This window comes from Anser cygnoides, chromosome 3 (genome assembly GCF_040182565.1).
Source record: "Anser cygnoides isolate HZ-2024a breed goose chromosome 3, Taihu_goose_T2T_genome, whole genome shotgun sequence".
NCBI classification, from domain to species: Eukaryota; Metazoa; Chordata; class Aves; order Anseriformes; family Anatidae; genus Anser; species Anser cygnoides.
The window spans coordinates 28,234,126-28,248,956 of NC_089875.1; the positions used below are offsets into that span (position 1 = coordinate 28,234,126).

The 14,831-nt window shown below is 39.1% G+C and overlaps 1 protein-coding gene across 10 annotated transcripts in view; it reads right to left on the reverse strand.

The window, feature by feature from the left end:
- THADA (THADA armadillo repeat containing) overlaps positions 1-14,831 on the reverse strand; it is a 170,965-nt gene that overhangs the window by 81,624 nt on the left and 74,510 nt on the right. For 9 of the 10 annotated variants that reach the window (XR_010830148.1, XM_066993773.1, XM_048057630.2 and 6 more), the window contains one exon: positions 11,223-11,391. Coding sequence is in view for 9 of the 10 variants with exons in the window: in XM_066993773.1 (XP_066849874.1) it covers positions 11,223-11,391 (169 nt within the window). In the remaining variant the exon portion in view is untranslated. Of the gene's footprint in view, positions 1-6; positions 10,411-11,222; positions 11,392-14,831 lie in introns of those variants that run through there. The other variant, XM_066993778.1, reaches the window with a different exon arrangement.

The window sequence follows — 14,831 nt, forward strand, 5'->3', positions numbered from 1 at the left end:
AAGACAGAAAACCAGAGAAGAATAAGGGAATGATTTCTTGGAACTTACAAACATGAGTACATAACAGGCATTTTGTTTGCTTTAAGAGCGTTTTGTAGGGAATGAAAGAAGTTGTGAGCTGGCTTTTCCTACCTTGAACTATTTTTTCCTTGAAGAATAGCAACTTAATACTATAAAGCTAAACAAATACATGCATTTACACTGTGGAAAGGAAGGAAAGGTGCTAAGAAGTTTAAAACATATTGAAGTTAAACTCAATATGAACTATAAACACTCAATATCTTTCATTTAGGTCATAAATATTTAAATGCTGGATTCTTAATTGATCTCTAGTAATAAAATAAACATTCTAATCTTACTGTTGGTGCATTTCCATCAAAAAAGGACAATGGTGATTTCCAAGTATAAACAGCTTTCCCAACACCCACTTTTGACAAAGACTTTTCTGCATCTATGGAAATAACTTAGTGTATTTGGGAATAAATTTAATAACCATTGCTTATTTTCCCACAAAAACAAACAAACAAAAACCCAAACAGAATAACAACCAAAAATTCACCACAGGCCTGAATGAACTACAACAGCTAGAAGGACCTCCTGCCAAAAACACTTCAGACATTCATCATAGATGTGAAGATGCACTGAATCTGAATTATACACTTTTGAATACGACTGTATATACAGACAGACAGATTGACAGGCATCTCTGCCAGCAGGATAATAACCGTACTGAAATAAGCAACAATTTATTAGGACAGCAGCTACTCTTTAAGAGGACATAGTACAGAACAGAGACATGGAAAAGTAAGCACCTGAAACAAGAGCTGAAAGGAGGGAGGAGGAGGGAGATCATAGTGCCAGGGGAAACAGGGCAAGATAACGTAGGTGAAAACCTGCGAAGGAATGAGGGAGGACAGAATAGAAGCACCTGCTTATCGTGCCTTCAGAGGCTTCACTCATTCTTTGCCTGCTTGAAGCCATGTGGGAGGTTTCCACACTCCCAAACACAAGGCAGCTCCGATGATCCAGAGATGACTGGAATGCTCTGTGAGGGAAGGAGCAGGGAAAAGGAGGGTCCTTGACGGGTAATAAATTTAGAAGCATCCCTATCACCCTCTCGGCACTCCCCGTGCCCTTTTCTGCTGTCAGACCACACCTAGGCTGTTTCAAGGGCCTGAAAAATGCTTTGCAGGGGACTTCACGTCTAAGTGCTGCCCGCAGTCCCACTGGAAGCTGTTTCTGATGATCCAACTCAGAATCCACAGTACTTTTGGGTGGGTTTGGCAGCAACGTCCCCAAACTGGGAGCATGTTGTACTAGACAGTGGAAAACAAATTTTCTTTCAATAGAGCATTGTTCCCCAAACAGCCCCTGACCTAAACCCAAACCATACAGATAGACCCTTACAGTAAGAACTGCCTCCCCTCAAACCCCACCAGATACAAGTATAACACAGCTTCTTGTTCATCCTGCCCCACACAAACTTTGTCCCATGCTGTTTCTTTATGTCAGTGAGATTTCTGTACAATCCTTTCTCAGCCTGGATATCCATTCCCCGTTCTTCTCTTCAGCCCATGAATAAACAACATCAGAGAAATAAAGCCAACATCCAGAGTACGTTGTCAGTTCAGATTCAGCGTCTAAGTGAAAAAAACACTTTTAAGTGAAACAGCCATCTGAAAACTGTTCCTAGTATAGTCTAGCGCCATAATAACTACTTCCAAAATGAGATATTCTACAATATTTCATAAAAACAAGAGAAACGATGGTAAAAAACACTATCGCAAGAAATGACTGGGACACAAACAGAAATAAAAAGTACAAGCAGCGTGCTTTAAACTTGAGGAAAGAAAAAATGGCCTTCCTTAACTGAAAAACTTGTAGACTCATGAACACCATGAAATAGATTTTCAGATCTTTGAAAGTCTATTCATCTGGTTTTGTGTTTACTTTGTTACATTTTTTAAGATTTCCAGGTTTCTCCTCTTCACTCTCTTCAACTTTTTTGTTCCATTATTTGAGGTTCTGCATCCTGGCCTTCAGTACAGGTGATTCTCTACTGAGTAACTGTCCACTTAAAAGCCCTTGTACCTCTTCACTCACTTCTCCTATCCAGCAATCTTTTAAAAAGTCATTTTTTCAACTTTATTCTTCCATGGAGGGCATCTTCTGCTTTGAAACAGGCTAAGAAGGCTTCCAGAAACCAAGAGGCCCTTTCCCACAATTTCTTACTGTAGCCTAAACTTCTGGAAACACAGCACATAGTATATAAAAAAGCTCTCACTGTTCATAAATATTTTTTATACATCCTCAAGCAGTCAGAACTTATCATGGATGGGTATTTTTAAAAGTATATCCAGGAAGTATATCCAGGATTATCTTTCTTTTGGCTCTGAAAGTTTTAAAGACATGGTTTCTAGATCAAAAGGAAGAGAAAACTATCCTACGCGGGTGGGACTGAAAACATGTTTTAGGAGATGAAAAATGAACTCCGTGTAGTACTAAATTAATCCACTGCACCACCTAGGAGAATATTATATCTTCAGTACACTTTACAAGTTTCAACTTTTCCCTTCCCAACTGTAAAAACATCCTCTGTCTGTGAAAGAGTGATAGTATTGCTTTCCTGACTAATCATGAGGGATACTTAAAGATTCGTAATACAAAACAGGTGTGAGAAATATGTACTTCAGCACAGAATTGAACACTTATAAAAAAAATTAGATTTTACAAGAGTTCCAACTGCTGTTCTGGGAGGTCTAAATCAAGTTAACCATCCAGTGCCTGAAGTAGTAGTAAGGAGGAAATTGTGCCAACAGTATTCTTTTCTAACATCTCTCAGGAGAAATCTAAAGAGAAAATAATCTATCCGTTGTAAAACTGCACCTATAGGAGGATTTCTCTTTCCTTAAGTTTAATCCTAACACCTAATAAAAGTGATTCTATGGAGCCACATCAGTACTTGACATTTTCAGTCCCTGCTCTTATCCAAGACCTAACCCGAAGGCTCGGGATGCTCCGTGGCTGTAAGTGAAGGGCAGGCAGTGTGTACATCAAGTGGCGGCACGCGCATTCCCCCCCAGGCTCTGCACTGCGCCTGCGAGCCACGCGAGGAACACACCTCGGGGGAGCTCTCCTGCAGTAAGGAGCGGGAGCAGTGCACTGGGTAAGGGTGGCCACGCCACGGCCACAGCAACGGCAGGCCGTACCCAGAGTACGAGCATCAAAATGGAGGGTGTGGGAGAGAGGGAGGCGTCGCACCATCAAGTCTTACTTTGCAGAGGGGGCAGCTTTCACACTATACCCAGCACAACCCAAAGGAGCCATTATTACATTTACCTCTCAATAAAAAACAGCAGCAGCAACCTTGTTTTTCCTAAATGATAAGTACCACTTTTTCCGTACTAAAACAATTATTTTTTTTTTTTTAAGTTCTGTTGAAGTTTTTCTTAACTTTAAAGTTGTAAACATGAAGTTTTCAATAATAGCATCTCTGCAAATACTTAGTTACCGTAGGAATGAAATCAAAAACCATACAGAAACTGAATAAAAACAACTAACAGAGTTGTAAGAATTGCACAAATCTATGTTCTCTTAAAAAATAATGGTATCTCTAAGGAGTCAAAGACATGATATTTGGGAGCACTGCTAATTACAGTTAAAGCAACTTGAAAGTCATGTCCAACTAGCAGATCTGTCTAGTCACTTAGTGGTACCACAGAAGTTCATTAAAAAGCAGCTGTAAGAAAACTTCTGACAGAATCTCATCAGTGATCTCCTCTAAGAGGCTGTCTGCTCCCATTCTTGAAACTTAGCCGTGTTCCTGTTGCATTCATGTAATATCAGACAGAAAACACAAATCTTGTTCTCAAACGCTTACAGCAGTGAACCCCTCTGGATAAGAGTTAATACAAATTTACAGTATGAAGAAATGAGACAACTGTTCTATTGCTGCCAGCTATGGAAGTGAATATGTTTTCAACTTGACATCAGTATTTCTTTTCTCTTTGTACTAATCTTGAAAGTAAGGCTTATCTTGAACACTAAAAACTGAGCTTCGAAAAGAAACAGCTGGAAGGAAGTTTCATTGGACAACATTTAATTATAGCAGGTTTATTTCTTTGATCTGTAGATAATGTACCATTTGTTTACTACACTGAGTTTTTATAAGCTAATGTTGAACTGCTATACTTCAAACGTTACTGCCAAGACAAATAAAAAGTAATTCACCATAGTCAGTTTCTGCGCTACTGAATAAAGCCAAATAAACAATATGCTACTTCCCCATTCATTCCCTCAGACCCTGGCGATCCTTTGTCTTCAAAACAAAACACAAAAGAATACGGTCACTGACACCCCTGCTGGTAATTCACATCAAGGATTTCGGGCCAAGGTAACCGAGTAGTACACCTCTCTCTTTCACTCAGCCACAAAAACCAACATCCAAGAATTACTTTCAAAATATATTTGCCTAATTTGTCTCCTGTTATCATAATCACACACCCTAGCCACTGGAGTCTGTAGGTTTTTATTACCTATTCAGTCCTGCAATAAAGCTCCTGCGATTGCTTGCTAGATCTTCTCCAGGCATCATTCCTCTCTGCTTTATTTTCAAATGCTCGTATTTATTTAAATGGCCTTTATTCCTGAGTAAGTGTCCAAGTATTAAACTCATAAAATACAGGACTGATAGTAATCTCAGATACCTGCAGCTTGACCTTCCTTTGTAGCAGCTTAAGCTAAAAATCCTCCTCCTCTCACAGGAGGTAAAAAGGCATTCACGTTCATTAGGTCGGCTTTACTTTCATCGACAATAATCTGTCTTGATACAAGTATTCTGGATAATTAAACTACCAAACATATTGATGTTTTCATCATAAACTGCTTCTTTTCATCAGCACAATGATGTACTTCCTTTTGATGTTCAAAGCCACATCCATACACCTCTGGCTCAAGAGTGCTCTAAGCGAGGGCAGCACACGTTCCTCTGGCTGCTTGGTCTTACTCTTTTTCTTAGGCTTGTGCTATCAGTCCTGGTGGAAGCACCACACTGACTCAGACAAGTATCTGCGTGACCCAGTATGAGTGTTCTCAACTTGTATTCTTGTTCTGCTTTTCTTGCTGCTTTAGTGAAGTCATCAACCAGCCTTTCAACCACTTCTTCCACCTTTAAATCACCTCTTCCATCTCTCCGTTATTATTTAAACATCATACCCACGAAGTTGATTTTTAGATTTTTGAATTTAAAGTTCCACCATCATAAATAATAATAATAAATAACTCCACAAAAAATAAAACAGAAGATCAGATTTATGAAAGCCCTGTATAGCTGGCAGAAAAATCTGTCATGCAGTCATGTGGTTTTTCATTTTTATAAGAAGTTTCTAGATTCTGAAAGTATCGTACAGTAAAAGAAAGATGAATCTAATTCTATGGCATGTTGACATTCCCTGAAAAACTATTCAACTATTAATTTCTTGTCTAACTTAAGTCAGTGGAAAATTTAATCTTCAATTAACATTAATGGTAAAGAATTATGAAGCCCTTCATCTCTTATTAGGTTTATTTTTTGTCACATGCAATTCAGTTGATGTGACTCAGTGTGCTTTAAACACGTGAAAGATGCAGCAGTGCTACTGGCTTCAAAAGCAAAACAAACAAAAGAACATTCAAAAACTCAAACCAACATCCTTTGCACAGGACTTCGCATTCACATGCGAAAGAGAACTGTCTGAGCTAGTAAAAATAAAAACAAAACAACAAACAAAACATTCTTCTTTGAACCAGCCTCATGCTGTAATACTGAAACAGAGCTGAAACAGTTTCAGTTTTAACAGAGTTTTGTGGATGTGTGGAGAAAATTTGAATATTAAGAGAAACAATTTGTGAAGAGTAACTGACTACTGATTGATGACACTGGAACCATCATCAAATAAGTGAAATTCCACTTTTGTCTTCATAAAGTTTTAACCCTGCATCAAAACAAATTCTGTTTCATCTTTCACTTAGCAGATCTCTCTTTTTCTTTTTTAAAGAACAGGTCATGAGCACTCCCCAAATAGGAGGGGAGACTGTTCTTCTTTTGCGATGTAAACACTGGCATATGCTCAGAGAGCAAATTTCAGGATAAATCAGTAGAAGTGATAACAGTAAGTGGGAAGACTGCAAAGAACAGAAAGAATAGAAGCTACCAGCTAGACCTCAGATGAGAAGATAGGGGAAATGGACAGAAACCTTCCCAGGGACCAGGCAGAATTTCTGTGACTAAGCTGCAGCAATGAACAAAACCAATCATGACAAGAAGGATCCACCTGCAAAGACAAGATAGGCCAGAGAATTTTTATTATGTGCGGTTGTTTGGTTGTGCATATGAAGTACCAACAAAAATGTAAATAATCTTCAAAACCAAAGAAGCTTCCAGACAGAAATTGTTCCTCGTATGTGCAACTGCACAACCCACAATGAACTTCTATGAGAAGCTGTATCTTGGACAGTTCAATCCATCTCCTGATGGAGACAGCAAATGGAGGCAGCATACACATATAAACAAACTCATGTAGTTCTCTCTCTTCATATACAAGCAGTAAATGATGAGGGAGAAGTCACTGAATCCTCCTTTCTCCTAATCTGTGCCCAACGATGCCAAAGGGAATGCAAAATGCACTCCAAAAGGCAGGGACTGCATAGTGAATCGGACAGTGACAGAGGAAGCAAAAATTGTGGTACAATTCTGTAGAACAGCCTGAAGCTAGGCACTGTCACTGTTTAGGTATAAATCAACACAAGACCGCTAGGAAGCAGGTTAGCACTATCAACATTTCAGAAATGGGCAAAACAATGCACAGGGAACTCAAAAGAAAACGTATTGCCTCTTTTAATAACCTTAATTTATCTGATCTGTGTTCAGAAAATGCATCACTGCAGGCTTGCCAAAGCGAACGCGAGGTAGATCAAACTGCCAACACACAAGATGATGACCCAACTGATGTGCAGATTCTTTGATGTGAAAAAGACAGAAACCTTAACAGTAATTATATCTGCTCCGTGATTAATTGCAGCAGACCAATGGATTATTCTCAATATGAAGATAGTGTAAGGGTATGTACAGATTTTTGAACGCACAAATGTGAGCAGATTTCCGAAAACTAATGAGTGCAGAACTGACTGAAAGCCTCAGTCTTCCTGCTGCTATTCTCCTGTACTTGTAACAATTCGATTCTAGGTCTACATACATAGCAGAGCCTTTGAAACCCAGCATCAATCATATTACCTGATTCTTACAAGATAAAAAACAAAAGCAAAAGTCTAACATCTGCTTTCTTTGGCAAACCAGTCTGACAGTTCATGCACTTGGGAGTTTTTTAATCATTATGAATAAACTACAGTTGGATGAATTAAAGGTGCTGCATTGTTTTCCAGACAAACCGTGCTCAGGCATCCTGTAACTTTTTTTCTGCTTTAAAGCACCAAAGGGGTAGGTTAAGGAATCCCAGGCATTAAGACGTCTGCATGCAATTTGCAGGGCTATGGTCTTGCTGGGATCACAGAGACATGGTGGGATAGCTTAAGGGTGAGGATTCAAGAACAGATGGCAGTACAGGTGACACTGCAATGCGTCTGCTCTAGGCCACCTGAGCAGGACCAAACACACGGATGAGGCCTTCTACAGACAGCTACAAGTAGCCTCAAGTTTGCAGGCCCCGGTCCTCATAGGGGACTCCACCAACCTCGGCATCTGCTGGATGACCAACACAGCACAGCATAAGCAACCCAGAAGATTCCTGGAGAGCAGCAATGACAACCTTCTGACAAAAAAAGACAAGGAGCAGTGCTCTCCTGGACTTCCTGCTCACAAACAAGGCGTGGCTCATTGGGGACATAAAGGTTGAAGGCAGCTTGGCTGCAGTGAGAAGATAATGGAGTTCAGGGTCCTGAGAGAAGGCAGCGGGGCAAACACAAGATCACAACCCCAGATTTCAGAAGACCAGATTTTGGCTACTTCATGGATCCTCTGATAAGGATACCTTGCAATCCTCTCACCTACTCTAAGATCCTTGGTAACTGTCAAAAGTCAAAGAAATTTCACAAACAAAAAGTTTCTGCATAAAGCTCTGGACAAGCTCCTCCCTTCAGCTAATCAGGTTAATAAATAAATAAATAAAAATAAACACACAACAAACTAGATCTTCAAACAACAGAAGCCAGAAATATTTAATCATTTAATAAGGCCAACAGAAGATTTCCACATTTTCTAGTGAACTACAAGCTTAAGTCTCTCCCCAACCCCCATACCAGTTTGGATAACAGAGAATTAGAAACTGCATTCATAGAGGAAATACTAAGCATAGAGCGGACTTTTCTTTGTCTTTTTTAAGCCAACACATTTACTTCTGATGCAAATCTACTCCCTGAAGGTTACCTTCAGCTCTGTAAGAGTTGCAGAATGACAGCATTCCTCCTTCTTTCTTGAAAATAATTCTTATGTAAAACAAGTAAGCCATAAAATTATTTTATCCTCATGCACATTTATATTCATACACAAATTGAGTCAGGATTATCACACTGGGGACCAAAAGCCATGTTTTCACTTGATGCAGCAGACTGAAGTTAAACACAACACATTTGTATTTACTGTCCCAAATAGTCCTTGTCAATCTCAGCATTTTGAAAACCACCCCGTGTTTGGACAAACACTGCAGTCTGAACTTTTTTTGAATGATCTGTCTATAAATGAACATTTGGCTTGCAACAGATGAAGCAGTTACATAACCCTGAAACATAACTGTAATTTACCTTCAAAATTTATTACATTTGGCACTGCCATCTAAGTTTTAAGTCTGAACAATTCCAATTTTCCTGCTCAAGACTTGACAGCATATGAACACTGAAATAAAGATCAGGCAGTGAACACAGTCAGCTTCTGACTAATGTGACTGAACAAATGAAATTAAATTAACTGAATTCTGTTTTCATAAGACATTGGCCTTGTATTGCTGGAAAAAAAAATCTAAATTTTATCAAGCATTGTACAGGCTCACTCTTTTTTGTAGGGATTTTCATATCAGAGAAGAAGATAAATTCTCTACTGTGCCATGGAAATGCAGTGCAGTCTTGAACACTGTCAGATCATTGTCTTAACCGCTCTTTAAGTACGGCTTCAGAGAATCAATGCTTTAATATATAGTCCGGTAACAACCTTCCATTCAATAAGCCTTGCAAGTCCCACCTCACAATGATAAAACGGAAACTGAAACCACCCATCCAACAGCCCCTGAAAGTCACAGGACTTTGCTCTTTGCCTTCCTATTTACAGTAGGTGCACACTATGTGGTGAACTACGTGGCACTAGTATTTTACAGGTACAACATCAAAAAACGGTGCCTCCCTTTTTGTAAATCTATCACCCTTCAGCATTTCTTCTGAATATTTGTTGTTTTTAACTAGAAACAGTTAGTTCAGCATTTCAGTCATACGCTACATCTGATTAAGTATTAAACGAACACGGCACAACCTTGATACACAAATCATAAAAGCAAAGCCCAAGACACACAAGAGACCAAACATCACTGGATTGCTATGGCACCACTGACATTTTTTTGAAGAATGTGGTACTCTGACAGCACCAGTCTTCCCCCAGTGCAGTAGCAATTCAGTACTAGATCCTAGTAACTGCCCAAAACTGACCAAGAGATGACAGTAAAGACCTGAGAATGAAAATACCTCCTGGTTCACACAGATGGAAACGAAAACCTCCTAGACCTACGCATAAGATCTTGTTAGCAACACTGGCTTAAAAAACTGATCATCTTTTGGGCAGTTTCAGAACCAACCCTCCACTATAACTTTTCTACAAGGTCACTAAAAAGGCAGCAGTGGCTTTATACATTACAGCCAGTCCATACCCTCATTATGAAGGTCATAATCTGTTTGAAGATTAACAAAACACTTCCACCTCTGTCAGAACAACCCTCTTTTCCTAACACTTCCAGAAGGACTCCAGTTTTGTGGCACACTGGCGGCAGCACAGGTAGTTTGATGATGGTAATCCCCTCCTTTCTACACGGCTGCCGGACTGACATCTGCACCATGACAGAATCAACCACAAACTGGGATGACCTTCTCTGTTACCTATCATCTGCCAAATTCCAATTAATTGGATGAACTCTGATCCCAATCCAGCTAGTTGGCATCTTTCACAAGATGCCGATTTTTCAAAATTACCAACATTCCTTTTTGGACAAGTAAAGTGACACCAACTTCTAAAATACTGAAGGAATTATCAGATTTCTAATTAATTCTTGTCAGTTAATATATATTAGAAACAAGCTGATAATTGATGTGGAGAGGTACAGGTGGAGTCGGCAATAACAGCTCTAGAGGGACTTCACTCACTTCCTTATCGTGGGTTTCCTGTAAGGTCATGATTTGAAAGGGAAATAATAAGCTGGAAAAGATGCAGAAAAAATAATATCCCACAAACACATACACACAACACCACACACTTTACAATGGGAATGTGTTCCAAGACAGACTGCCAACTAACAGAGGCAGACTACCAGAGCCGAACATATACAATATGCCTTTGTTGGAGGGTTGCTTGCGAAAAACAGGCAATAAAAATGGGTAACTTATTATCATGATAGCTTAAAAATCAAACACGCAGAACCGACTGCTATAAACCAAAGGAATGATGTATGAGGAATGAAGAAATTTCTGATTCCCAACTGATAGTGAGCTGTTCTCCAGAATGTTTTCAGAAGAATATAAAACTTCTCATGTCTTGCACAGCAAACTGACATGAAGCCAATGATGTAGCAGGAACGGCAAATCAAGTAGTACATAAATATGTAGGTAAGCAGCAAGTCTCAACATTTACGATATTATTGGTGCTCAGAGTTCAGCTCTGCCGCAGATTTGCTCTGTGATTTTGGGTGAGTCACACGGATCTCTCTAGATATGTTTAGATAAAGATATTTGCTCTCAAAGCACTTTAATCTCTGGAGATGAAACATTATATGAAATGTAAATGTTGATATTTACAACTTGCAGTCTTCTAATGACTGTTGAAGTTTGCATCCCATATTTATCATCTGAGAGAATCGACTCAAAAGCAGGCTTCATACGTAGTTTAACAATCTGTCAACACTCAGCACAGCTCACTGCATTTTATCTGACTGTACAGTAAAACCAAAAAAACAACAAAAGACACAATAAAAACATACTTGCAGAAGCGTTCCGTGAATATTATTCTGTCGTATGCAAGGACTGGTACAGTCTGGAAGCCCCCTCAGCAGTGACATTACTGTGTGTGGCACTTCATTTACCATAACAAATGGAACAAGGGCCCGACCTGACATCTCACGGGAACGGTACACAGGAGAATGCCCACACCTAGAAAAAGAAATACATGTTTTTTGTCATCCAGATGCAATCCACTGCTGTGGCTAAAAACTTTAACGTTTGGATTAGGTTTGATTTTTTACAGGATAAAACAAAGGACAACGTAACGACAGACATCACAAATCATATGCAGTCCTTCTTCTCAGGAGTGAAAGACTATTTGCCCAGAAACAGAAGCCATACTAGAGTCATGTTGAAGGCTTTTTGCCTTCAGAAGTTTCTGTGTTTAGATAAAGTCATAAATAAATAGGCAGATAGATAGATAGATACAATTATGCCATGAAGCAGGTAAGAGCACGGTGCCATTCCATCTTTCTTCATGTTTATTTTACTTATTAAACAACAATTCTAACATATTCTGAGTTTGATTTCAGTGAAGTACACTCCATGTTCTTAATCAGATGTTCCCATCAGAACAACACAGTGTCTACAGGAATTTTACGCCCTATCTCCCGCTGGTTCTTAAAATACATTTAAAGACAGGTTTATAAGTAACAGACACATCAAAAAAACACTTTTTTATTATGTGTAATGACTATCTCAAAAATAAATAATATTTATTCAGAATAATATAAATAATAGAATTATTCAGAATAATATAAAAATATTTATTCAGAATTAACTGATAAGACTCAAAACTGCACAAAAGACACAGGCCGAAAAGGGGTTTTTATCTTATGCTATTAACTTTTTTACTAGCTGTAGAGGTACGAATATACATATAATTAACTATTCAGCTATGCAGTTATAGTATTATTTTATCAGCTTTAAACTACTTCAGTAGCATGTACACTGAGTTGAAGTGAAATCTTTTACAAACTGGAAGTCAGTAAGGGTAAGGCTTTCAAAGTTGGTAATTCGCGCACGTGTCAGCTTTTGTAACACAGCTACAGCTCAGCCACTCACTCCCAGACAACTGAAGAAGTTACCACAGGGTTTGAAATCAACGTCCAAATAACTTATACAATGTACAATGCACTATGGCAGAACTTGTCTTTTGATACCTCCTGGTATGATGAGTATGATGAGCCAGAGAGATGTCCTTCCTTCCTCCTACCCTCTCCATTTTTTCCTGAATTGCATCTTACATATTTTCAGCTTAAAAAATCATGCCCTCTGCCAAAATGGGAAATCCACTTTTCAGGTCTCTCAAACAATGCTTGCAGGGTCACGCTTACTTATTTAAAAGTATTTACTTATTTAAAAAATGAAATTAGATTAGAAGACATTCTAAGGTCTCAAATACCTCTAGGAAATTTAAGTCAATACCCCAAGTAGCTGCTTGCTTTAGTTCACTTCAAAGAAATACACAAAACAGTTTCCATTTTGAACTAGCAACTGAATTAATAGGGTTTTGAACAGAAGACACTAAATAGACCTAGTGTAATAGCAATTTAGTTCTGGTAGGCCACAATGTGCCTGAAACACACAAATATTGCTTTAAGGAAGTATGGAGCTATATGCTACCCTGAACTATATTCTGTGCTGGAAATTTCACCCTCACGGTATGGCAGCGTATTCTATCCTCTACCTTCCTATCTTTTCCTTTAGGGAATGATTTTTAGGAAGATCATCTTTGAAAAGGAAAAGCAAAGAGTAGGCTCTTCACAACAGGATGTGGAAGCAGAGCAGCCACAACTGGAGGCTCTTCCATAAGGAAAAGCTTTAATCCTGTATTGACACAATGCAAGAAGCCAGCTTAGCCCTCAGTAAAAACAAATTCAGTCTTTTTAAACAAAAACATTTTAATTCTACTGTATATTGAAAGTAAACCTGAAAAGTGATTCGTCTCCAACCATTCTTTTATTTGTGCCACACCATGGTTCCTTAACCAAGCCCTCCTCGCATACAGATGTTCTTTCCAAACACAAGCGACGTTGTTATTGCACTGTGTGTTTAGCTCTCAATTAGCTGTAACTGTATACTCAAGAATGTTCTTTATTTTGTTTGTGACCTTTCACAAATTATTTTTTCCCAAGGAATCTGACATCCCTTCAGAATGAACAGTGGAAAACGGGGAAAATGCCAGGCTTTCCTCTAACTTGTGCAAGGGTGCTTTCCAAAACGATGTGATTCAGAGGGAGTTTTGTCCTCGAACACAATGCAACAAATTAGAATGGAGCTGTGTGGTGTTTTTTTCTTAGTAGTAAAAAATGAGAGTTGAGAACAACTTCTAAATAACCTGATTTAAACTTTGTTTTCTTGTAAAAAAAATAAAAATAAAAAATTTACCACACATGCATTATACGTGTATAGACATGCAGTCTTTTACATATTAGATTTTACTCCAGATGGTTATTTTATCAAATTTATTACAGAAACAGAAGTGACTGCTATATACTCAGAATAAAGGAAAGAATTTCACATTAAGGGTAAAACTGAGGGTTCAAGTTAAGAGTAAAGCTACCCGAATTCCAGGTTCACAAGAGACTGCCACCTCAGCATTCATATTGAATGTATGTCAGGCAAAAGCTTCAGGCAAAACTATAGACAAGTCTAATTTTCACTTCTCTTCATGCCCCAAATTGTTGTTCTCTTAGAAAAAAGAAAATAAAAAAATTCAGTGGGTGAGTGTTTCCTACCCCGACCCCACAAAGAAGCCAAACTGGGACCCTCAAATTAGGTTCCATCTTGCACTTTGAGGATCCTCAGTCAGGAGGCAATGACCTCCTCTTCCTCCTCCTCCTTCCCCTGGGCAAATGCCCCAGTGCCCAGCAGGTGGAGAACTGGCCCAGGATGCAGCAGTCCCGGTTTTGCAACTTTCTGAGCCTGAGGAAAATGCAAACCCACAGCTTCTGCTTGCCTGAAGGGCTGCCCAGCTGGGGCAACATGCCCTTGTGCTGTGCACCTGCTGTACCCTAGCACAAACTCCAACTTCTCAAGCTGCTGCTTGCTACATAGGTTGCAGTATATCCACTTAACTTAAAAAATTAATGTAAAGACTCCAAGAGCACTCCTGTGAAGGAACAAGAGCATCACAAAGTTTAAGAGCAACAAAGTATATGCTTCATTGGAACACGTATGGGCGCACAAGGAAGACATTTCATACCGGCAAACAGCTTCTCAAATCTGAGCGGCGTTCACACTTCTGCTGTTTCCTTTCCCTTTTCTATTCCCCTTCTAATACTCAAAGAAAGCTGTTTTGTTTTATACCCCAACAAACACCACATATAACATTTCAGAAACGCTCCTCACACACACATACAAGATATCATGGCAGGCCACCGTTAGTCACCTATCCCTGAACTTCGGGATACCCTGAAGGCACTCAATGTGTGTGTGCTTCTCTCATGTTTTGGAGGCACTTGGCTTCATTCCTCAATCGTGTAAGAAGTTTGATAGAAGAATGTCAAAATAAACACTTTTTCCCATAGCCTGTAACAGCATCCTAAGTTAAGAGTAGGCAGGTCTGCTGTTTCATGGATCCCATC